The sequence below is a fragment of the Anomaloglossus baeobatrachus genome, chromosome 8 (assembly GCF_048569485.1).
Source record: "Anomaloglossus baeobatrachus isolate aAnoBae1 chromosome 8, aAnoBae1.hap1, whole genome shotgun sequence".
Classification (NCBI taxonomy): domain Eukaryota; kingdom Metazoa; phylum Chordata; class Amphibia; order Anura; family Aromobatidae; genus Anomaloglossus; species Anomaloglossus baeobatrachus.
Window position 1 is genome coordinate 62,457,721 of NC_134360.1, and position 24,797 is coordinate 62,482,517.

The following is a 24,797-nucleotide window of genomic DNA, read 5'->3' on the forward strand; positions in this document are numbered from 1 at the left end:
AGCGTGTGCTCCAGCATGTAAATGACTGAAATTGTCATGCTGATAATGGCATTGTCACCGCTAAACATATTCGTCGCCATGTCGAAACTGTGCAGAAGGGTGCATAGGTTTTTGATCTGAGACCACTCCATCAGGGTGATCTGCCCCACCTCTGCATCTCGTTGGCCCAGGGTATACATCATGACGTATTGCACCAGGGCTCGGCGGTGCTGCCACAGTCGCTGTAACAAGTGGAAAGTCGAATTCCAGCGTGTCGCCACATCGCATTTCAGGCGATGAACTGGCAGGCCGAAAGATTTCTGGAGCGATGCAAGTCGCTCAGCTGCGGCGGTTGAACGGCGGAAGTGAGCAGACAGTTTTCGTGCCCTGTTCAGAAGGCCATCTAGGCCGGGATAGTGTGTTAAAAATTGATGGACAACAAGGTTCAACACGTGAGCCATACAAGGCACGTGTGTCACCTGCCCAGGTTTGCAGCATTGTCGCACACGACCTTACCAGGCTGCAGGTTGAGTGGAGATAACCATTTACCAAACTCAGTCTCCAGAGCTGCCCACAACTCAGCCGCTGTGTGACTCTTATTTCCAAGACATTTCAAGATAAAGACCGCCTGATGCCGTTGCGCTCTGCTGCCAGCATAGTAATGAGGGGTGCGTGATTCCTTCTGCGCAGTTACAACGCTGGTGGCCTGACCAGGCAGGCTTGGGGCGGAGGTGGAGGACCCAGACGATGTTGAGGAGGCAGAAGCAGTGGAGGAACTTGGACAGACAGAGGATTGACAGACAAGTCGTGGGGACGGCAAGACTTGTGCAGCAGACCCTTCACCATCTATCACCATAGTTACCTAGTGCCCAGTCAGCGACATGTAACATCCCTGTCCATGCTTACTGGTCCAAGTATCTGTGGTGAAATGCACCCTGTCACACACAGAGTTTCTCAAGGAAGCGGTGATGTTGTGTGCGATATGCTGGTGTAGCGCAGGCACACCTTTCTTAGAGAAGTAGTGGCGACTGGGCATCTGGTACTGGGGCACAGCGACAGACATAAGGTCTCTAAAATCCTGTGTGTCCACCAGGCGGAAAGGCAGCATTTCGGTAGCCTAGAGCTTACAAAGGGATAAAGTCAACCTCTTAGCTTTGTCATGGGTCACAGGAAATGGCCTTATATTTGTCCACATCTGAGGGACAGAGATCTGGCTGCTGTGTGTAGACGGTGGTGAGTATGGTGTCCCTGGAAGAATGCAGGTTTGTGAGGAAAGTGCAGGCGTAGACATGATGTTGCCTTCATCCAACATTGGTGCTATCGATGTCTGACAGAGCTGTACACACGCACTTGTTTCCCCTTCCAAACCAACTGACGACCTAACAAGCAAACTGCCTGTTGCGGTTACAGTGGTGGAAGTTGTGTGTGGAAAACCAGGTGTGACAGCTGTCCCCACAGTCCTAGAAAATGAAGAGCGCGCGGATGCACTGGAAGGGGCAGGCGGTGGATGGTCCGCTCCGCTAGGCCGCATTGCAGCACGGTGAGCTTCCCACTGGGACATATGATATTTATTCATGTGACGATTCATGGAAGAAGTTGTCAAACTGCTGAGGTTTTGGCCTCTACTTACAGATTCCCGACAAATTTTACAGATCACATAATTTGGGCGATCCTTTGAAAGGTCAAAAAAGGACCAGGCTAGGCAAGGCTTAGAGGGCATGCGACCTGCTGAGCCACCCCGACTAGTGCTCAGAGGCAGAGTGGTGGCTGAGGATGCAGTTTTAGATGTGCTACCAGTACTCCTCCTCTGTCCAGGAAGGCGCAAGGTAACTTCGTCGTCAGTTGCATCCTCCTCCACCGCCTCTGTTGACCTCCTCGAGTGCCTGACTGTGAGTTGACAGTAGGTGGGATCTAGAACTTCCTCATCAATTGTTGTGTTTGCACTCCCCTCACCCTCAGACCGAGCCTCTTCCTGCCCTGCCCTGACCGAATATTTAAGTTGTCATCCCAATCTGGTATCTGCGTCTCATCGTCATCAGTATGTTCCTCATTGTCTATAACAACAGGTGTTATAAGTTGGTGAATAAGGGTCAACATTATGCTCAGAAAGTTGTTCCTCACGGCCTGAATCTGAGTCACAAAGGTTCTGGGCATCACTGCAGACCATTTCCTGTTCTGTACTCACTGTAGCTTGGGAGCAGACCTCTGATTCCCAGGCTATAGTGTGACTGAACAGCTCTGCAGACTCAGCCATCTCTGTTCCACCATACTGTGCAGGGCGGATGGAGACTTGAGAGCTGGGAGAAAGCAAGTGTGATTGGGATGATAACTCAGAGGACTGGTGTTTTTTGGATGCGGTAGTTGAGGTGGAGGAGAGGGCACTTGTTGGACCACTTGAGATCCATTCAAGCATTTTCTTTTTTTGGGCATCATCTACCTTTGTTCCAGTTCTTCGTGTCCGTAAAAAAGGGAGCACATCGGATTGTCCACGGAAAGTAGTAGACATCTTACTTTTGCTGGTAGATGGCCTATCTTCAGCAGATGTTAATGGAGCTTTGCCACCTTCCCCACGGACACAAACTTTTTTTCCTTTTCCAACACGCCTATTCCCCTTTCCACCTGCATTTGTCATTTTGCCACTCATTTTGATTGAGACAAGATTGTGCACTTAAAATGTGGTAGTAAAAATTTAGAGGTGGTGTAGATTGCAGCGGTGGTCTAGCTTTATTGACAGCAGAATAAACAACAATAACTATCCCCGACAATGCAACTATGGCCCTTAAACTGGCAGCACAGTTTTCTATTCTAATAGCTTAGGAAAAATTAGTTTGAGGGTGCAATGCAGAGGGGCTGGAAATAGCTTGGCACCAGTGGGACACTAATGAAGTCCAACAGCCACTTTTAGGATGCCACTAAGGTTCCTTAGTGTTTGCTATTATAATGGCTTAGTAACAATGAGTTTGAGGGTGCAATGCAGAGGTGCTGGAAATAGCTTGGCCCCAGTGGGACACTAATTAAGTCCAACAGCCACTTTTAGAATGCCACTAAGTTTCCTCAGTGTTTGCTATTATAATGGCTTTGTAACAATGAGTTTGAGGGTGCAATGCAGAGGTGCTGGAAATAGCTTGCCACCAGTGGGACACTAATGATGTCCAACAGCCACTTTTGGGATGCCACTAAGTTTCCTCAGTGTTTGCTATTATAATGGCTTTGTAACAATGAGTTTGAGGGTGCAATGCAGAGGTGCTGGAAATAGCTTGCCACCAGTGGGACACTAATGAAGTCCAACAGCCACTTTTAGAATGCCACTAAGTTTCCTCAGTGTTTGCTATTATAATGGCTTTGTAACAATGAGTTTGAGGGTGCAATGCAGAGGTGCTGGAAATAGCTTGCCACCAGTGGGACACTAATGATGTCCAACAGCCACTTTTAGGATGCCACTAAGTTTCCTCAGTGTTTGCTATTATAATGGCTTTGTAACAATAAGTTTGAGGGTGCAATGCAGAGGTGCTGGAAATAGCTTGCCACCAGTGGGACACTAATGAAGTCCAACAGCCACTTTTAGGATGCCACTAACTGGCAGCATTCTGCAATTAAAATGGCTTTGCTAAAAAGGGCAGGAGGGTCCCTGAGCTTAGCGACACAGACGCTGTTATCTGTAGCTGTTAAAAACTCTTTCCACGGACCTGACTGTCACCTATGGCTCTGAGCAAGCTGTAATGAGCCCTTAAAAGGGCTGAAAGAAACTTCCATCCAAATTATGTATAGCGCTGTGTGTAGAGCGTACACAACAGGATCGGCGGCAGGAGCTGCGTCTGCGGTGACTGTCACCCAGAAGCATAAGGCAGATAATGGCGTGCTGGAACAAAATGTCTGTTTTTATAATGTACGGACATGTGACATGGACAACCTATGACACATGCCCTTGCTTCTCTGGCAAAAAGTCCACTTAGCTGTGTGTGTGTCTGGGATTGGCTGACATGCTGGCCCGCCCCACTACACGCGCGCACTTAGGGAAGGAAGAACATAAAAAAAAAAATGGCGATCGCCATTATCACAGCAGCAGTGATCTGAACGCGCTGTCCCCGCACACTATACTTTGAAATTTCATAATAGTGTGAGTCACAGAGTGACTTACACTATTACAGCGAAAATCCAGCTAGTAATTAGCTTGGTTTTTTGCTGCTAGAACCGTTCTCGAACGTAACTCGAACTATCGAGCTTTTAGCAAAAAGCTCGAGTTCTAGTTCGATCTAGAACACTCCCAAAATCACTCGAACCGCGAACTGGAGAACCACGAACCACGAACCGCGCTCAACTCTATTCCAGACACTTTTAGGATGGCAGAAAAAGTGTCAGCTCTTTGGGCAAATAAAATACCGTGGCAAAACTGGGCAGGTGGGTACAGTGCCCGGATTCTGTGGGTACCAGGACAGGAAAGGAAGCCTCACTTTCTATCCCTCCTAATGATAAAATGCAGCAAGGAATTCCCTGAGCTGAGGTACACAGACGCTGTTATCTAAAGCCAAACACAGCGTTTGCACTGACCTGCATAGCAGCTATGGCTATGAACACCTGTAAATCAGCCCTGAAAAGGGCTGAAATAACCAGCAGTCCCTAATCCCTACAGCGCTGTGTAGCTTGCACTATGTCTATAGCGCACACAGCAGGATCGGCAGCAGCAGTGTGAGCGGTGACTGTCACCCACACGCAGAAGGCAGATAATGGCGGCGACAGGGAAAATGGCTGTATTTTATAAGGCAAGGACATGTGACATTCACAGCCTATGACACATGCCCTTGCTTGTCTGGCAAAAATCCAGTTAGCTGCGTGTGTGTCTGTGATTGGCTGACATCCTGGCCCATCCCACTGCACGTGCGGTTAGGAAAAAAAAAAATGGCGATCGGCAGTCTGTAAGCACTCAGCAGCACCACAGATCAAAACCGCGTCCCCCCCCGCACACTATACGCTGAAATTTGATAATAGCGTGATTCACAGTGACTCACACTATTACAGTGAAAAGCCAGCTAGTAATTAGCTAGGCATTTTGCTGTCGAGCTTTTAGCAAAAAGCTCGCGTTCGAGTTCGATCTCGAGCACCCCCCAAAATCACTCGAACATGAAATTGGCGAACCTCGAACATCGAACATCACTCAACTCTACTAACCAGGTAAACATTTTTACAACTATGGTGTCACATCATAAGAGCTTGTGTAGACACCCGTATTTTTGGTTCGAGTACGATCTGACAAAACATTGGATCGCACTCGGACCAATGTTATCCAATGAGGCAGTGGTTATGTTCAATTTTGTCCTCGGACTTAGTGGTCTGGGAAAAAAAAAATTGCAGCGTGCATGTGCACAATGATACAGTTAAGCGTAGCGGCAGGGCCGTAGTTGGGGTTCATGCTGCTCCTACCAGTAAGTCAGTCTAAAGCCTCATGCAGATGTGATCACAAGTATGTAAATCACACACTTGTGGTCACATGACGGCCACTCTCACCGCCGGCACTAGAAAACCCTGACAGCTCGCTGTGCGCATGCAATGAGGATTCACTAGTCTGCAGTCACAGGTCATTAAACAACTGCCGATCGGCTTCATATAACCAAACAGTCAACAATCATTTAAAGGGAATCTGTCAGCAAGTTTATGCCCTCTAATCTGAGAGCGGCATAACATAGGGGCAGAGATCCTGATTCCAGCGATGTGTCACTTACTGGGCTGCTTAGTGTAGTTTTGATAAAATCACTGATTAATCAGCAGCAGATTATCATTACAGGACTACTTGGCCTGTTGCCAGGTAGTCCAGCATATTCAAGAGCTTTTATCTGCAGCAGAGAAAATATTGATTTTATCAAAATGACAGCAAACAGCTCAGTAAATGACACATCGCTGGAAGCAGGGTCTCTGTCTCTACATTATGCTGCTCTCACATGGGGGAGCAAATCCTGGTGACAGATTCCCTTTAAAGGAGGCGATTATCCAGTATAAATGCTCTCTTAGATCCAGGTACCTTATTGGTGACTTCTCAGATTGTAATGGTCTCATCCCATTCTTCTTCATCTGGTCCAGATGCCATGATGACCTTGGACATCCACAACTCGTCTCCGCAGACTTCCATCTTCTCTGGTTTTCCACAACATATCCTAACACAATGGTCTAAAAGATAAGTGTCATTATTACACCTAAATAAAAAATATCCATAATACTGTGCACTAAATAACCCGTATACTGTGCACTTGAAAAAAATAATTCCCCACTATGCTCCCTGACAAAAAAGTGACCCCGCATTGTCCCCCTTATGATACATGGCCTCCACACTGTCCCACTCATATACTATGACCACTGCACCACCCCTCCACCATGAATTATGGCCGCCACACTGTCTTCCCTTATGAAAAACATCCGTAAAACCATCCTATCTAATTAACCTCCTCACCCCCGGGCAATTTTCCGTTTTTGTTTTTTTGCGTCCTTCTTTGAAGAGCCGTAACTTTTTTTATTTTTCCGTCAATCTTGCCATATAACGGCTTGTTTTTTGCAGGACGTGTTGTGCTTTTAAATGAAACCATGAATTTTACCATATAGTGTGCTGGAAAATGGGTATAAAAATTCAAAGTGCGGAAAAATTGCAAAAGAAAGTGTGATTGCACGATTGTTTTTAGGATATTTTATTCACCGTGTTCACTTTATAGTAAAACTGATATGTCATTGTGATTCCTTAGCTCAGTATGAGTTCGTTGACACCAAACATATATAGGTTTACTGTTATCTAAGGGTTAAAAAATTCAGACGTTTGTCCAAAAAAAGTTGCACATTTTTTGCGCTATTTTCCAAAAAACGTAATGTTCTCATTTTTCGGGATCTGGGGCTCGGTGATAGCTTAATTTTTGCATCTTGAGCTGATGTTTTAAACGGTACCATTTTTGCGCAGATGTTACGTTTTTATCGCCTGTTATTGCATTTTGCGCAAAATTTGTGGTGACCTAAAAATGTAATTTGGCATTTGGATTTTTTTTGCTGCTACGCCGTTTACCAATCAGATTAATTGATTTTACATTTTGATAGATCAGGCATTTCTGAACGCGGTGATACCAAATATGTGTATATTATTTTAACCCTTTAATTTTTAATGGGGCGAATGGGGAGATGATTTGAACTTTTAGGTTTTTTATTTTTTTTTTAAACTTTTTTTTTTATATATATATTTTACTAGTCCCCCTGCTGCATTGCTCTGATCTGCAGAAAAGCTACTCTGCTTACACACAGCGGTCTGCCAGGTGTAAGAGGAACTGACTCATGATAGCTACAGGAGTCATCACATGACTCTGTGCTACCATGGCAACCATCGGCTCTCACGTGATCATGTCACGTGACTTCCGATTCTGCCGGGTGAGAGCTTACCGCGGCTGGGATGTCCAGCGCACTGTGTCATTGACAGCACGGTATAAGGGGTTAACAGGCACGGGTGGAGAGCGGATCCACTCATGCCTGATAGCCGCACATGTCAGCTGTTCAAATCAGCTGACAAGTGCAGAACTCCCCGCTGGCTGCCCGCAGAAGCCGCCATTGAGTATATCGACATGAGGCAAGACCTGCGATATAAGCAATGGCCTCCACACTGTTCACATCTTCCGTGCCCCTCGCCACACAGCCCCCTCTCCATATTGTGCCCCCTTTTTACACCCTACAGCCTCCACAATGTGCCCACACATTGTCCTTCATATACTGCTCCCCTCATACTGCCTCCCATAATGTAGCATCACTTTGTATACGGCGTGAACACCCCTATCCCCCCCCACACTCTACAGTAAAAGTCCCTTACATCTCCAGCTCCAGGTGGAGCAACTACCTCTTTGTGGTGCTCTATCCCACACACCCTGCTCCCCATACAGCTTACACCCCCCATATCACACACACTACACCCCCATATGTCACACACCCTGCTCCCCATACAGCCTGCAACCCCCATATCACACACACTAAACCCCCATATATGACACACCCTGCTCCCCATACAGCCTGCACCCCCCATATCACACACACACTACACCCCATATCTCACACACCCTGCTCCCCATACAGCCTGCACCCCCCATATCACACACACTACACCCCCATATGTCACACACCCTGATCCCCATATAGCCTGCAACCCCCATATCACACACTACACCCCCATAAGTCAAACACCCTGCTCCCCATACAGCCTGCAACCCCCATATCACACACACACTAAACCCCATATATCACACACCCTGCTCCCCATACAGCCTGCACCCCCCATATCACACACACTACACCCCCATATGTCACACACCCTGCTCCCCATACAGCCTGCACCCCCCATATCACACACACTACACGCCCATATCTCACACACCCTGCTCCCCATACAGCCTGCACCCCCCATATCACACACACTACACCCCCATATGTCACACACCCTGCTCCCCATTCAGCCTGCACCCCCCATATCACACACACTACACCCCCATATGTCACACACCCTGCTCCCCACACAGCCTGTACCCCCCATATCACACACACTACACCCCCATATGTCGCACACCCTGCTCCCCATTCAGCCTGCACCCCCCATATCACACACACTACACCCCCATATGTCACACACCCTGCTCCCCACACAGCCTGTACCCCCCATATCACACACACTACACCCCCATATGTCGCACACCCTGCTCTCCATACAGTCTGCAACCCCCATATCACACACTACACCCCCATATGTCACACACCCTGCTCCCCATAGAGCCTGCAACCCCCATATCACACACACTAAACCCCCATATATCACACACCATGCTCCCCATACAGCCTGCACCCCCCATATCACACACACTACACCCCCATATATCACACACCATGCTCCCCATACAGCCTGCACCCCCCATATCACACACACTACACCCCTATATATCACACTCCCTGCTCCCCATACAGCCCGCACCCCCCATATCACACACACTACACCCCCATATGTCACACACCCTGCTCCCCATACAGCCTGCACCCCCCATATCACACACACTACACCCCCATATGTCACACACCCTGCTCCCCATACAGCCTGCAACCCCCATGTCACACACACTACACCCCCATATGTCACACACCCTGCTCCCCATACAGCCTGTACCCCCCATATCACGCACACTAAACCCCATATATCACACACCCTGCTCCCCATACAGCCTGCACCCCCCATATCACACACACTACACCCCCATATGTCACACACCCTGCTCCCCATACAGCCTGTACCCCCCATATCACACACACTACAACCCCATATGTCGCACACCCTGCTCCCCATACAGCCTGCAACCCCCATATCACACACTACACCCCCATATGTCACACACCCTGCTCCCCATACAGCCTGCAACCCCCATATCACACACACTAAACCCCATATTTCACACACCCTGCTCCCCATTCAGCCTGCACCCCCCATATCACACACACTACACCCCCATATGTCACACACCCTGCTCCCCATACAGCCTGCACCCCCATATCACACACACTACACCCCCATATGTCACACACCCTGCTCCCCATAGAGCCTGCAACCCCCATATCACACACACTAAACCCCCATATATCACACACCATGCTCCCCATACAGCCTGCACCCCCATATCACACAAACTACACCCCTATATATCACACTCCCTGCTCCCCATACAGCCCGCACCCCCCATATCACACACACTACACCCCCATATGTCACACACCCTGCTCCCCATACAGCCTGCACCCCCCATATCACACACACTACACCCCCATATCTCACACACCTTGCTCCCCATACAGCCTGTACCCCCCATATCACACACACTACACCCCCATATGTCACACACCCTGCTCCCCATACAGCCTGCAACCCCCATGTCACACACAATACACCCCCATATGTCACACACCCTCCTCCCCATACGGCCTGCACCCCCCATATCACACACACTACACCCCCATATGTCACACACCCTGCTCCCCATACAGCCTGCACCCCCCATATCCCACACACTACACCCCATATATCACACACCCTGCTCCCCATACAGACTGCACCCCCATATCACACACACACACACACACACTACACCCCCATATCTCACACACCCTGCTCCCCATACAGCTTGCACCCCCCCATATCACACACACTACACCCCCATATCTCACACACCCTGCTCCCCCATACAGTCTGCACCCCACATATCATATACACTACACCCCCATATGTCACACACCCTGATCCCCATACAGCCTGCAACCCCCATATCACACACTACACCCCCATAAGTCAAACACCCTGCTCCCCATACAGCCTGCAAACCCCATATCACACACACACTAAACCCCATATATCACACACCCTGCTCCCCATACAGCCTGCACCCCCCATATCACACACACTACACCCCCATATGTCACACACCCTGCTCCCCATACAGCCTGCACCCCCCATATCACACACACTACACCCCCATATCTCACACACCTTGCTCCCCATACAGCCTGTACCCCCCATATCACACACACTACACCCCCATATGTCACACACACCCTGCTCCCCATACAGCCTGCAACCCCCATATCACACACTACACCCCCATAAGTCACACACCCTGCTCCCCATACAGCCTGCACCCCCATATCACACACACTACACCCCCATATGTCACACACCCTGCTCCCCATACAGCCTGCACCCCCCCATATCACACACACTACACCTCCATATGTCACACACCCTGCTCCCCATACAGCCTGCACCCCCATATCACACACACTACACCCCCATATGTCACACACCCTGCTCCCCATTCAGCCTGCACCCCCCATATCACACACACTACACCCCCATATGTCACACACCCTGCTCCCCATACAGCCTGTACTCCCCATATCACGCACACTAAACCCCATATATCACACACCCTGCTCCCCATACAGCCTGCACCCCTCATATCACACACACTAAACCCCCATATATCACACACCATGCTCCCCATACAGCCTGCACCCCCCATATCACACACACTACACCCCTATATATCACACTCCCTGCTCCCCATACAGCCCGCACCCCCCATATCACACACTACACCCCCATATGTCACACACCCTGCTCCCCATACAGCCTGCACCCCCCATATCACACACACTACACCCCCATATGTCGCACACCCTGCTCCCCATACAGCCTGCAACCCCCATGTCACACACACTACACCCCCATATGTCACACACCCTGCTCCCCATACAGCCTGTACCCCCCAGATCACGCAGACTAAACCCCATATATCACACACCCTGCTCCCCATACAGCCTGCACCCCCCATATCACACACACTACACCCCCATATGTCACACACCCTGCTCCCCATACAGCCTGTACCCCCCATATCACACACACTACACCCCCATATGTCGCACACCCTGCTCCCCATACAGCCTGCAACCGCCATATCACACACTACACCCCCATATGTCACACACCCTGCTCCCCATACAGCCTGCAACCCCCATATCACACACACTAAACCCCATATATCACACACCCTGCTCCCCATTCAGCCTGCACCCCCCATATCACACACACTACACCCCCATATGTCACACACCCTGCTCCCCATACAGCCTGCACCCTCATATCACACACACTACACCCCCATATGTCACACACCCTGCTCCCCATAGAGCCTGCAACCCCCATATCACACACACTAAACCCCCATATATCACACACCATGCTCCCCATACAGCCTGCACCCCCCATATCACACACACTACACCCCCATATATCACACACCATGCTCCCCATACAGCCTGCACCCCCATATCACACACACTACACCCCTATATATCACACTCCCTGCTCCCCATACAGCCCGCACCCCCCATATCACACACACTACACCCCCATATGTCACACACCCTGCTCCCCATACAGCCTGCACCCCCCATATCACACACACTACACCCCCATATGTCACACACCCTGCTCCCCATACAGCCTGCAACCCCCATGTCACACACACTACACCCCCATATGTCACACACCCTCCTCCCCATACGGCCTGCACCCCCCATATCACACACACTACACCCCCATATGTCACACACCCTGCTCCCCATACAGCCTGCACCCCCCATATCCCACACACTACACCCCATATATCACACACCCTACTCCCCATACAGACTGCACCCCCATATCACACACACACACACTACACCCCCATATCTCACACACCCTGCTCCCTATACAGCTTGCACCCCCCATATCACACACACTACACCCCCATATCTCACACACCCTGCTCCCCCATACAGCCTGCACCCCACATATCACACACTACACCCCCATATGTCACACATCCTGCTCCCCCATACAGCCTGCACCCCACATATCACACACTACACCCCCATATGTCACTCACCCTGCCCCACATATCTTACACAGCCTGTAACCCAACTTACCTCTCTCTCAACTTCTCAAACACTCTGCACCCCTTCACATCCTTCTGTCACAGTCTGCAGCCCTCATATGCCACTTACCCTGCACACCCCCCCCTCTCATGTCCCCTTTTTTCTCATTACCAGTCATGTATTCATATCTCCTTCAGGAATCAGTATCTTTGCTTTATGCCCGCCAATCCTGTGTCTCCTCCCACACAGTCACATGGGCATGACATCATCGCAGGTCCTGGCAGGATGGATTCCGTTTTCTGGGCAGGAGCACTTCTGCTCTGCTGCAGGTCAGAAACGCCTGGTGGGCTTCTCCAGGTCAGGGACCCCTATGCCCCCCTGCTGACACCGGGCCCCCCTGACTCATAGGCTGGCCCCCTGGCGGTCGCATGGTCGGCCACTGACAGCGCAGGAGCCGATTCTGCAAATTTTTCCATTTGTACACAGCCACAAACCTGGCACTGATTGTCCACAATTTCACTTCAACCACAGATCTGCCACAGATCTGCCACAGATCTGCCACAGATTTTTCTCTGTGTGTAAAGTGGCCTTTTGTGTGGCAGAATGGGCCAAAATCACGCATGAACAATGCATGCAATTAGTTTCTTTATACAGGAGGCGTCTTGAAGCTGTTCAATACTTATTCCCTGTGTAATTTCTCATTATTACACATCACTAAATTTATGGACATCCATGGTTTGATTTCTTTGCCTGTGTGGATTGGATGGGTTGTGTAAGGCTATGTGCGCACGTTGCGTACTTCACTGCAGAAATTTCTGCAGCGATCTGAAGAGCACACGTGCGCTTCAAATCGCTGCCGAAAATGTCCGTAGTGAAAAAAAAAAAAAAAGCCGATTCCATGCGCTCTGCCTGCAGCTCCTCCCATAGACAGAGCAGGAGCTGCCGGCAAAGCGCACGGAAGAAGTGACATGTCACTTCTTAGAACGCGCGCTTCGGGCAGCAGCCGAAGCGCTGCGCTCTAAAACGCCACGTGCGCACGGCTCCTACATAATCTTCATAGATTATGCAGGGGACGCAGTACGCATGCAGTTACGCTGCGCTACAAAGCGCAGCGTAACTGCATGTAATTACGCAACGTGCGCACATAGCCTAACTGCTTGCAGCCAGTGTAGGGGCAGCGATTGGGGTTAGTGGACACACTGGACTACAAGGGGGACCCAGGCTTACCCTTTAGTGGGAGGCGCTTAACTAAGCGCCTACCGCGAGGTGGACGCCAGGTACCACTCCCAGGGCAGTGACCAGGATTGTGGCAGCTGACCCTCTGGAACAGGTGACAGACTCAGGTATGGGTACAGGTATAAGCAGGTACAGTCAAGATGACTGAGACAGACAGGCAGGTGGGTATGGTCAGATATAGTGGGTACGGCAGGGACAAATAGGTATGGGAGGCAGGTACAGGTGACGGACACTAGCATAACAGGACAGGAGCTTGGGACCTGACAACTAGCTAGCAGACTGATACCAAACTAACTAAGGACGTTGTGCAACACTGCCTCTAGTGGGAGGGTGCTATAATTACATAGTGCCTCTCAGCCATTGTCTGAAAGGCATTTTCTAGAAATAGCATTTCTGCCCTTTAAGAGGAGGGCCTTTGAACGCGTGTGCACCCTAAGCATTTTCCCGGGAGACCTGACCTGCTTGCACAAGCCCTCGGAAGAGGAGTAAGTGTGGCGCCCTGGCCTAGCCAGGTCGTTACAGATAACACACAAACACCCCACCCCCATTAGACAGGGACACCAGCCAAACACAAAACCCTTGTTGCCTCCCTCCAGGGTCTGATGTCCACACCAGGTGGTGGCGGAGCCAAGCGGTTGGCCCCGCCCACCGAGGAGTTCACAGGCCTGGAGGCGGGAAAAGTGACAGTTCAGTTCAGGAGGTTGAAGTGTGAGGAGTAAACACTGGGGTGTCTGGGTTTGTGGCCCAGGCACTGACAGCAAGGTTGGCAGATGGTGGTGGCCGTCTGCAGGAGCGGTGAATCGACGCGGAACCGTAGGACCGGGGTCGGGCGTTGGCCCGCCGGTACCGACCGGGGAGCAAAGTGAAGCCAGCACACACAGGCAGGGCCATCGGACCCCGACCAGGCTTGGAGCCGCCGACAATAGTCAAATCCGAGTGTGACGGGAACCCCAGGGGTTTCCCAACAGCCAAAGACCCGATTGAAGGCAACCGCCCACACCGTGAGGGTATACAGCTACCGCCTAAGGCTAGAGACCCAAGGGCCAGCGCCTGTGGGCAAACGGGCTCCTCCGGTACCCATACACCGGGGAGCGGACTACCGTTTTGGATCCATAGTAGTCAACAAAGTACATCAAGGTGCAGGGAAAGACAGCCGCCATCACCTGTCTGGGGAGAGACACTGCAGCCGGCTGCGGGACCCGTCCATCCAGCCGTTTGGTTTACAGAGGACTTTGTGCATCTCTTGCTGAGTGAGTACACCCGTGCCATCCGGCACCGCTCCGCGCTGTCCCTGCAACCCTGCACCTCACCAACCCTGCCTCCACATCACACCATCGGGCCCCGGGACCACCGACCCCTACCCACGGAGGGGGAAAACAAATCCCAGCTGCTCCCTACCATCGCTCCCGGGATCCCCATCACCAGCAGCGGTGGTGCCCATCTTCACTACGACCCGTGGGTGGCGTCACGGACTAAATCCCCCAAACCAAACACCACTTTCACTCACGGGCGAGGAGCGCCGCTCAAGTCCCCGGGTCCGGCCCACCGCTTGAGCCACCGAGCAGCAGCAGCAGAAGCCCTGGACCCGAGCGTGGCAAGCGCGTCCCTCCGCCCGCGACAACTTGGCGTCACAAACAGGATTGAACCCATCTACTTACCAGTAGAAGTGCGCCTTGTGATCCCCGCCGGCGCAGTCCGGCCGAAAATTTTGGAGCGCCGCCATCTTGGCGCAAAAATCTCCCGCTCGAGCGTCTTCTCTGAGCAGGGAAGGCACGAAAGTGAAGCCCCGCCCCAAACAAAAAGGAAGTGCTGAAGAGAACCAAGGGGGGGCAGGTGCGTGTCTGCCTAATGTAGCCGAGGCTATAAAAGCGGGGACGCCAGGACTCTGCACACAATTGGTTCCTGGAACACGGCCATGCATGATGTCCCGTCCGTCCGGCACTGCGGAAATCCCCGAGCCCACGCCAGGAATAGCGGCGTGGGTGGAAGCCCGGACCGCACAGATGTGCTGCCGCCTTCAAGCCCAGGTCCGGTTCTTGATGGAGCGCTGGGTGGCTGAGATGGAGGAGGTGGCAGCGGCCGTGTGGGGACGTGAGGTGGAGGCAGAGTTGGAGGAGCGGGTAAGCGACCCCCGCCCCTGTGTCCGAGAAGGACCGGCCGCTGTGGCTGAGGGGCCCGGCCTGCGCCCGCTCACCCTCCTGCCTCCCCCGCCATCCGTACCGGTTGCTGTCGCCTCTCCGCTCGGTCCGCTACCCCAAACACCGGTAGCGGAAGCCAACCCGTCTGCCCTAGAGGACCGGCCTGAGGGCGTTGTTCGGGAATGGCCTGTGTCCCTCCCGCTACCATGGAAGGCCCCGCGGTAAGTAGCCGTCCGCGATGAGAAGCCGTTGGCCCCGGAAGTGGCCGCACCAGAGTCTGTTCCGGCTGCGGCAGTCCGCTCAGACGTGGGAGAACCGGCCGCTGCCGGCCTGAAGGCCCGACCGGTGAGGCTAACTGACCCTGAATTCCCCGCCTCAGCTGAGGCTACGCCGCGGGACCCCCACGAAAGAGAACCGGTAGTGGCCGGTGAGGGCACGGTCAAGCAGGGCCCGACCCGGGCGCAGGGGTCTGCCAACGCCCCTTATTGGACATGGAACCAAACCCGTTGGGCTGGGAGATTGCCGCCAGGGAGCAGCAGAGGGCCGAAGTGATGGCAAGGGTGATCAGAGAGAAGGATGCACTCCGCCATGCCACCTTTCGTGTGCGGGGCCCGGTGTACGAAGGCCAAGTCCGGCAGTTTGACCAACGGAGGGGGTTCGGCTTCATTTATGAGCCGGGCCTGGAGGCCGAAGTGTTCGTGGCCCGCCGCAATGTCAATTCGCACCTCCCCACGGGCCATCCAGGTTGTGATCTGTTGCCGGGCGACCTGGTGACTTACACCCACCACTGCGGGGAGAGGGGCTGGTTCGCCCTTTACGTCAGGCAGAGGAAAAGCCGCGGTGAACAGATGCGGCCCCAGTCCCCTCCTCCTCCACCAAGCCGTCCGGATGTGGAGCTAGAAGAGGTCCTGGAGGAGTACGACCTCAAGTAGTGGCAGCGGTCCGCCGTTGCAAGCAGTTGTCCCCCGTTGGGACCCTCAGCAGTTTGATTGAATGACCTTAATGAACCGTGATATTCATCTGATTGTCTACCTGATTATTCCTGCCGTTGCCGGCAAGTTGTCCCTGGAGGGACTTTCTGTGTTTACAACCTGCATGAGAGACTACTCATGGACATGGCCGAGAACTGGCAGGCCACCCACAAACTTGTGGGCTTGTAAATAAGTTGAGGGTTGATTTTCCGTCGGAGCCGCCTCCGGAGAGGCAGATTGGAGGAAGGGCCCGCAGCAGAGCAGGCTGGGGCCCGGCCACCACCAAGTCCGGTGGCTATCCTCCGGGGGTCAGGGGTCCCCCTGGACGTGGGGTCCGCTGAAGTGACAGCCGGGTGCGAGTTACCGTACCCGTTCCCGCTCGGGCAGCCTGAACCTGGACTGGGGTCAAGGGATGCTGCCCACTTTTCAGGGGCAGCATCAGGGCTAGGTTGCTTGGGTGGGAGAGCGGAAGACATCAGTCCGTCCGTCATTATTAAAAATGTTTTTGTTTATATGTGCAACGTTTAAGTGTTCTCACAATAATCCTATATGTTCAAAATGTTTACATGTTATTTATATTTCTACAGTTTTGAAAAATAAAACCGGTGACGGACGAGCAGCCCGTGGACGGTCTGCATTTCACCAAGGGGGAATGTGGCGCCCTGGCCCAGCCAGGTCGTCACAGATAACACACAAACACCCCACCCCCATTAGACAGGGACACCAGTCAAACACAAAACCCTTGTTGCCTCCCTCCAGGGTCTGATGTCCACACCAGGTGGGGGCGGAGCCAAGCGGTTGGCCCCGCCCACCGAGGAGTTCACAGTCCTGGAGGCGGAAAAAGTGACAGTTCAGTTCAGGAGGTTGAAGTGTGAGGAGTAAACACTGGGGTGTCTGGGTTTGTGGCCCAGGCACTGACAGCAAGGTTGGCAGACAGTGGTGGCCATCTGCAGGAGAGGTGAATCGATGCAGAACCGTAGGACCGGGGTCGGGCGTTGGCCCGCCGGTAACGACCGGGGAGCGAAGTGAAGCCAGCACATACAGGCCGGGCCATCGGACCCCGACTAGGCTTGGAGTCGCCGTAAACAGTCAAATCCGAGTGTGACAGGAACCCCAGGGGTTTCCTAACAGCCAAAGACCCAATTGAAGGCAACCGTCCGCACCGTGAGGGTATACAGCTACCGCCTAAGGCTAGAGACCCAAGGGCCAGCGCCTGCGGGCAAACGGGCTCCTCCGGTACCTATACACCGGGAAGCGGACTACCATTGGGGATCCATACTAGTCCACAAAGTACATCAAGGTGCAGGGAAAGACAGCGGCCAACACCTGTCCGAGGAGAGACACTGCATCCAGCCGTTTGGTTTACCGAGGACTTTGTGCATCTCTTGCTGAGTGAGTACACCCGTGCCATCTGGCACCGCGCCGCGCTGTCCCTGCAACCCTGCACCTCACCAACCCTGCCTCCCCATCACACCATCGGGCCCCGGGACCACCGACCCCTACCCACGGAGGGGGAAAACAACATCCCAGCTGCTCCCTACCATCGCTCCCGGGATCCCCGTCACCAGCAGCGGTGGTGCCCATCTTCACCACGACCCGTGGGTGGTGTCACGGACTAAATCCCCCAAACCAAACACCCCTTTCACTCACGGGCGAGGAGCGCCGCTCGAGTCCCCGGGTCCGGCCCACCGCTCGAGCCACCGAGCAGCAGCAGCAGCGCCGGACCCGAGCGTGGTGAGCGCGTCCCTCCGCCCGCGACATAAGCAGGAGCACATGTGGATGGCGCAGGGCAGCGGGGAAGGAAGCAACCCGGCCAGGGCGGTGAGTAAGTCGGCATCCCTGCAGGGACACCGGCGCTACAGATTCTTACCGACATCTGGTGAGAAATTAATTTCAATAGCACCTTAAACAATATATTTACTTTGAAAATTGGTGACGTGCTCAACACTTATTTCACCTGCTGTATGTTAGCAGGGCCAGTTGTCTGTCAAGTGAGTGAAAACTGTCTACTGACACTTGGCTGTGTTTACCCTGAGAAAGCGCTATTTATTTTGTCTTGAAGACTGTGGCTGAAGTAAAGCTGTTTATTATGGGTTTGAAAGTTTATAACAGAAAAATAAACTTTAGCCTATTTATCACCACAAGAACTATTTGCCTGCGTTTAACGCTGCCAGAAAGCGAAGACCCTCATAAGTTGTTTATGACTATCTTTGTCTATCTCTGTTGCTTAGCTGTGATGTCCACTTTCCAGATTCGTCATAAAATGGCCGATGCATTTCCTGCTACTGCTTTTATACAGGCTACAATATTCCCTCCTGATTGGCTGTGCTAAACCATGTTATGTGATAGCAGCATGGTATAAATGTGAAGGCTGTCCAGCCACAATCAAGATCATGTGAGCCTTTTCTGGCTGATGTAATGTTTTGCATTTTGGAAAATTGCAAATTGTTCGAATTTGCTGGATTTTTCAAAATTCCAAAAAATTGAATTAGCATTGAATGGAACCTGCAATTTATTAGAAACTTTTTCAGTTTTTTCGGGTATCAGAACTTACTAGAGCAGCTGAAACCTCACAATGTTGATGGAAGGTGTGGTGAATATATTTTATTTTATTTTATACTCATTATTAAGAAAAATATAACAACCTTCAAGCACAAAATCATGTGTAGAATATCTTACCTGCTGCATTTTTCTACCAGACATTGATCCACTTCTATCAATGACGTAAATTACATTTTTTGGTACACTGGACAGTTTAGGAGGAGCAAAAAAGTGAACAAAATATCCATTGACAACCTAAAAAAAGAAATATAGCAATGTTATTTCACAACCAAATGTACACTTCTTAGGGTATGTGCACACAACGTCTTTTAGTCGTATGTGAATCAGACAAGTTTAACAAAAACCAGGATAATTGTGGTATACTCCGCGCTGCTGTACAAAGAAACACTCCAAAAAATAAAAGCAATGTGTATGGTTTATTCTACGCATTTCGAAGAGATATCCCCTCTTCTTCCTCAGGAAAATCCACCGAGGAAGAAGAGGGGATATTTCTTCGAAACGCGTAGAATAAACCATCCACATTGCTTTCATTTTTTGGAGTGTTTCTTTGTACAGCAGCGCGGAGTATACCACAATTATCCTGTTTTTTTTTTTTGCTTCTGCCCTTGGCACGTGGGATCGGCTGCAGCTGTTATATGTCTCTATACTGGTTGTGAGTCTCACAACCATTCCAGGTGAGCGGTTTTCCTATTAAAAAGTCACCATCTTTTACACTGGTAAGACCCTATGGCGCTCCTTAAATCCACAGCTTGTTTCCAATCAGACAAATGTAACAGAACAAAAACGTTTCAGGACACTGGGGTCCCTCACTGCCCTAAATAGGTTCCACACCTATGTGCCGAACCGGAGACCTGACCCTAGGCTGACCCTGATCTGGGCCCTAGGACGGGAGTGGATGGGATGAGCTCTTCGTCAACGCCACTAGGCCCTAAAGGACACACAGGGATAACAAACAAGGGAAAACAAGAAACAACTGATCTCTAAAGTGGGCTTTACACACAGCGACATCACTATCATCAAATAGCGATGTCAAGCGCGATAGCACCCGCCCCCGTTGTACATGCGATATCTGGTGATCACTGCCGTAGCGAACATTATTGCTACGGCAGCTTCACACGCACATACCTGGTCGGCGACGTCGCTGTGACTGACAAACAATCCCTCCCTCAAGGGGGAGGTGCGTTCGGCGTCACCGCAACGTCACTAAGCGGCCGGCCAATAGAAGCGGAGGGGCGGAGATGAGCGGGACGTAACATCCCGCCCACCTCCTTCCTTCCGCATTGCCGGTGGACGGAGGTAAGGAGATGATCCTCGCTCCTGCGGTGTCACACACAGCGATGTGTGCTGCTGCAGGAACGAGGAACAACATCGCTAATAAACAGGCAACGATATTTGGTTTTAGGACAACCTCTCCAAAACCAACGTTGTTTGCATTTTGCGATCGTTTAAGATTGCTCGTACGTGTCACACGCTGCGATGTTGCTAAGGACGCCGGATGTGCGTCACTAACGACGTGACCCCGACGATAAATCATTAGCGATATCGCAGCGTGTAAAGCACCCTTGATTGTCTCAGGGAGAAAAGCTGCAACAACCACCAAGATTCTCCTGATGTATGCAAGCTGCCTGCTTGCACTGAAGACTTGATACAGATGTATCAAATATCACCAGTACAGAGTAATAGGAAGTGAAGGTATATAAAGACAAGGAAAGTACTGATAAACAGCAGCTGACAGGCTGAACAGTGCCCCAGGGCCCTAAAGGGAAAAGGATGAAAGCCAAGCAGGAACGACGGAAGGTCAGGGAGCAGTTTGCGCAGCTAAATACTGTGACCTTCTACAGCCAGACACACCACAGGACTGTCATCCGTGATAGGTTTTAGTCAATATTTTGGCTCTCAACCGATGTCAAAGGTCCTCATTATCTAGTGAAGGCCTACACTAAAGTAAAAAAATAACATCTGTTGATAAATTCATGTCAATAGCACCTTTAGAAATATATTTACTTACAAAATTGATGACGTGTATAATGCTTATTTCACCCGCTATGTCTCCCAGGGTAATAGGGATTGAATCAACATATCTGATCCTTAAGACTGCTTTACACGCAGCGACATTGCTAGCAATGTTGCTCGTGAAAGCACCCTCCCCCGTCGTTTGTGCGTCGCGGGCAAATCGCTGCCCCTGGCGCACAATATCGTTAGGCCCCGTCACATGTACTTACCTGCCTTGCGACGTCGCTGTGGCCGGCGAACCGCCTCTTTTCTAAGGGAGCGGTTCGTGCGGCATCACAGCGACATTACACGGCAGGCGTCCAATAGAAGCGGAGGGGCAGAAAGCAGCCGCATTATCGATACGCCCACCTCGTTGCCAGAGGACGCAGGTACGTTGTTGTTCGTTGTTGTCACACGTAGCGATGTGTGCTGCCCCAACGACGAACAACCTACGTTTTGAAAATGAATGACGTGTCAACGATCAACAATAAGGTGAGTATTTTTGATCGTTAACACTTGCTCAGAGCTTTTACACGCAACGACGTCGCTAACGATGACGGATGTGCGTCACGAATTCCGTGACCCCCGACGACATATCGTTAGATATGTCGTTGCGTGTAAAGCCCCCTTTATTCCTCTATTACAGACTCTGTTATATATTGTTAAACCAAAAGAGGAAATAGAAATATTTAACTATGCATAAAGCAAAGCAGATCCTCCCATTGAAATTAATTAGCCAAAAAAGGAATCTACAGGAGAAGATCCCAAGATCTACTTGTCCCTTAGCATATTAAATGTACTAGTCCTCTGATTTTTTGCTATTTTCTGCCTTGGGCTATATAATATTACATACTGCTATATTGTGTCCAGGTGGGTTATATACATATTGATCAGCTGTTCTGGTCACTACTGCACTTGCACTTTATAATTGTGACTGGTCAGCAGATCTGATTAACTGTATAATTATTTATACCCAGATGCTTATATATGAATTTTCATAATTTTAAATATCAAATTATGGCTTTAACACATTGCACCAGTTTGGTTTTGTATGGTTTTATGGGGTAGGGTTTCTTTTAATCCTGTGGGTACCAGCACTATAACTTTTTGTATATTGATGAAATAAAATATGATTAATATTTTTAACCACATTGGTTGTTGGATAAATTATTTGACTTCTGCTGTAGATTCCTTTTTTGGTTAATTCATTTCTGTTATATATTGTGTTATGGATTTTGCAGAAAATCAGTTCTGCACATTTTGTGATGAAAATGATGTCCCACATCTATTTATTACACCTCACCTGTATGTTTCCAGGAGTTTCTCTATTAACATCATAGGTGACGGTAAAATCTCCATCCAGTAAAGTGGTCGTACAGTTGGCGCACGAGCGCTGCTGATCTATTGTGGGCTTAAATGAGACATGACCCTGAAGACAAACAGTAAAGCCACAATTATCCATGTTGTATGCCAACCCTAATGAGCAATTCTTAAAATAACGTAAAGCAATCAGCAATTCCCAACTTATAGCCAAGTTACGGAATATGGAGCCTTCTATCTAAATTAAGGGGTACTTTGCACACGACCACATCGCAAGCCGATGCTGCGATGCCGAGTGCGAGAGTCCCCGCCCCCGTCGCAGCACCGATATCTTGTGATTGTTGCCGTAGCAAACATTATTGCTACGGCAGCTTCACAATAACTCACCTGCCCTGCGACGTCGCTCTGGCCGGCGAACCGCCTCCTTACTAAGGGGGCGGGTTGTGCGGCGTCACAGCGATGTCACACGGCAGGTGGCCAATAGAAGCGGAGGGGAGGAGATGAGCGGGACATAAACATCCCGCCCACCTCCGTCCTTCCGCGTAGCCGGCGTGAGTCGCTGTGACGCAGGTAGGAGATGTTCCTCGCTCCTGCGGCTTCTCACACAACGATGTGTGCTGCGAGGAACAACATCATACTGTCGCTGCAGCTACATTATAGAAATGTCGTACACTACACCGATGATACGATTGCAATGCTTTTGCGCTTGTTAATCGTATCATAAAGGATTTACACACTACGATATCGACAGCGATGCCGGATGTGCGTCACTTTCGATTTGACCCCACTGACATCGCACCTGCGATATCGTAGTGTGCAAAGTACCCCTAAGAATGTGTTGAAGAGGAAACTTCCCCAACCGGTCACCACTTTTTATCCTTCTATTCCCACCGAGCTTCTTGGTTTGAATTTACTCTTCCAATCCTATCTATACCTGCCCAGTATAAAAATCGAAAAAAAAGTGTGCAAACTAAGTGTGTTTACAGGAAGAGACTTGTCAGTAAAAATTGGTTGGGGAAAACCTGGGGACCGGCCTCCTGGACTAGTTGTCCTCATCGCATTGTGCCAGATATTAAGGCAGTTTTCTTCAATGTAGCGTAAAACATTCCTGGCTGCCATAGAAATCTAGAACATTTAAACAGGTTTTCAGGGAATAGCGGCCGCCTGTCTCGAGGGTACTACGACAGAGAGTGGTCCCTCCTATTTCTGGTGTCAGGAGATCACAGTGCAGGGCTTTATACACATATGCTCAGGTTAATACTGCTGGCTATGTAGATTCTCCTTTTTCCAGCTCTGCTAGGGTTAAGTAAATCCTTTGTTCCTTTGTTCTCCTGAACTCTGAATGAAAGCAATAGCCAGCTGTTTTCTATTGCTAATTAGCTCTGCTATAAAGTCTTCCCTCCTAGCTCAGGTAATCTCTGGTAATAGTTTCTGCTTAGCTTACCTCTAGAGGGAACCTGTGAGCTGAGGACCAGGAAGCCTTTCAGAGAACATTTGCTGTGTGAAAGCTGTGTTGAGTTTTTCTCTTCCTTAGTCCTTTTTGTTTTTTCCCCTGTGGTCCATCCCTCATTATTACCTCTTGTTGTTTGGAGTGCTTTGTATGATTGCTGTTTATTTTACCCATATCTGTCTAATCCTCTCTGTGTCTTTAACCTAAAGCGGGACTAGTGTTCCTGCTGCCCTGCGTACTATAGGTATAGGCACGTGATCAGCGACGGGGTGAAAGAACTTGGATAGGGACATTAGGGAGTACAGGGATCAGAATCAGGTGAGTATAGGAGGTGATCCTGCTCCCCTTTACCAGCACCAGAGCCCACCACTGTATCGTGTACCCTGTATATTGCGGTACTTGCCAAGGGTTCCCGTGTACCTGGCAGAACCCCGGTAGTCACTGCGTTACACCGCCCCTTATCTTGTCATCTACCCAGAACATGAATTAAAGGGGTTTTCTATAAATAGCACTTTTCACCATATCGGTGATGTCACGGCTGCATCCTATAAATAAAGACTGTTGAAGCAGCAGAGAGGAGGTGCTGGATTCGGAGAAGTTGAATAACTACCCTTAATTATTTTAACCAAGTGCTGGCAAATGAGGTGAAAACAATGTATGTTCTGTGGGGATGAGATGGAAAGGGGT

The 24,797-nt window shown here is 50.6% G+C and overlaps 1 protein-coding gene across 2 annotated transcripts in view; it reads right to left on the bottom strand.

Annotated features, from left to right (window-relative positions):
- The window catches only part of LOC142249820 (inter-alpha-trypsin inhibitor heavy chain H3-like), a 135,260-nt gene that overhangs the window by 93,578 nt on the left and 16,885 nt on the right, over positions 1-24,797 (bottom strand). For both annotated transcript variants that reach the window (XM_075321729.1, XM_075321730.1), the window contains exons 7-8: positions 22,644-22,769; positions 19,466-19,582 (exon numbers count right to left, since the gene is read on the bottom strand). In XM_075321729.1, the coding sequence (XP_075177844.1) occupies positions 19,466-19,582; positions 22,644-22,769 (243 nt within the window). The remainder of the gene's footprint in view (positions 1-19,465; positions 19,583-22,643; positions 22,770-24,797) is intronic.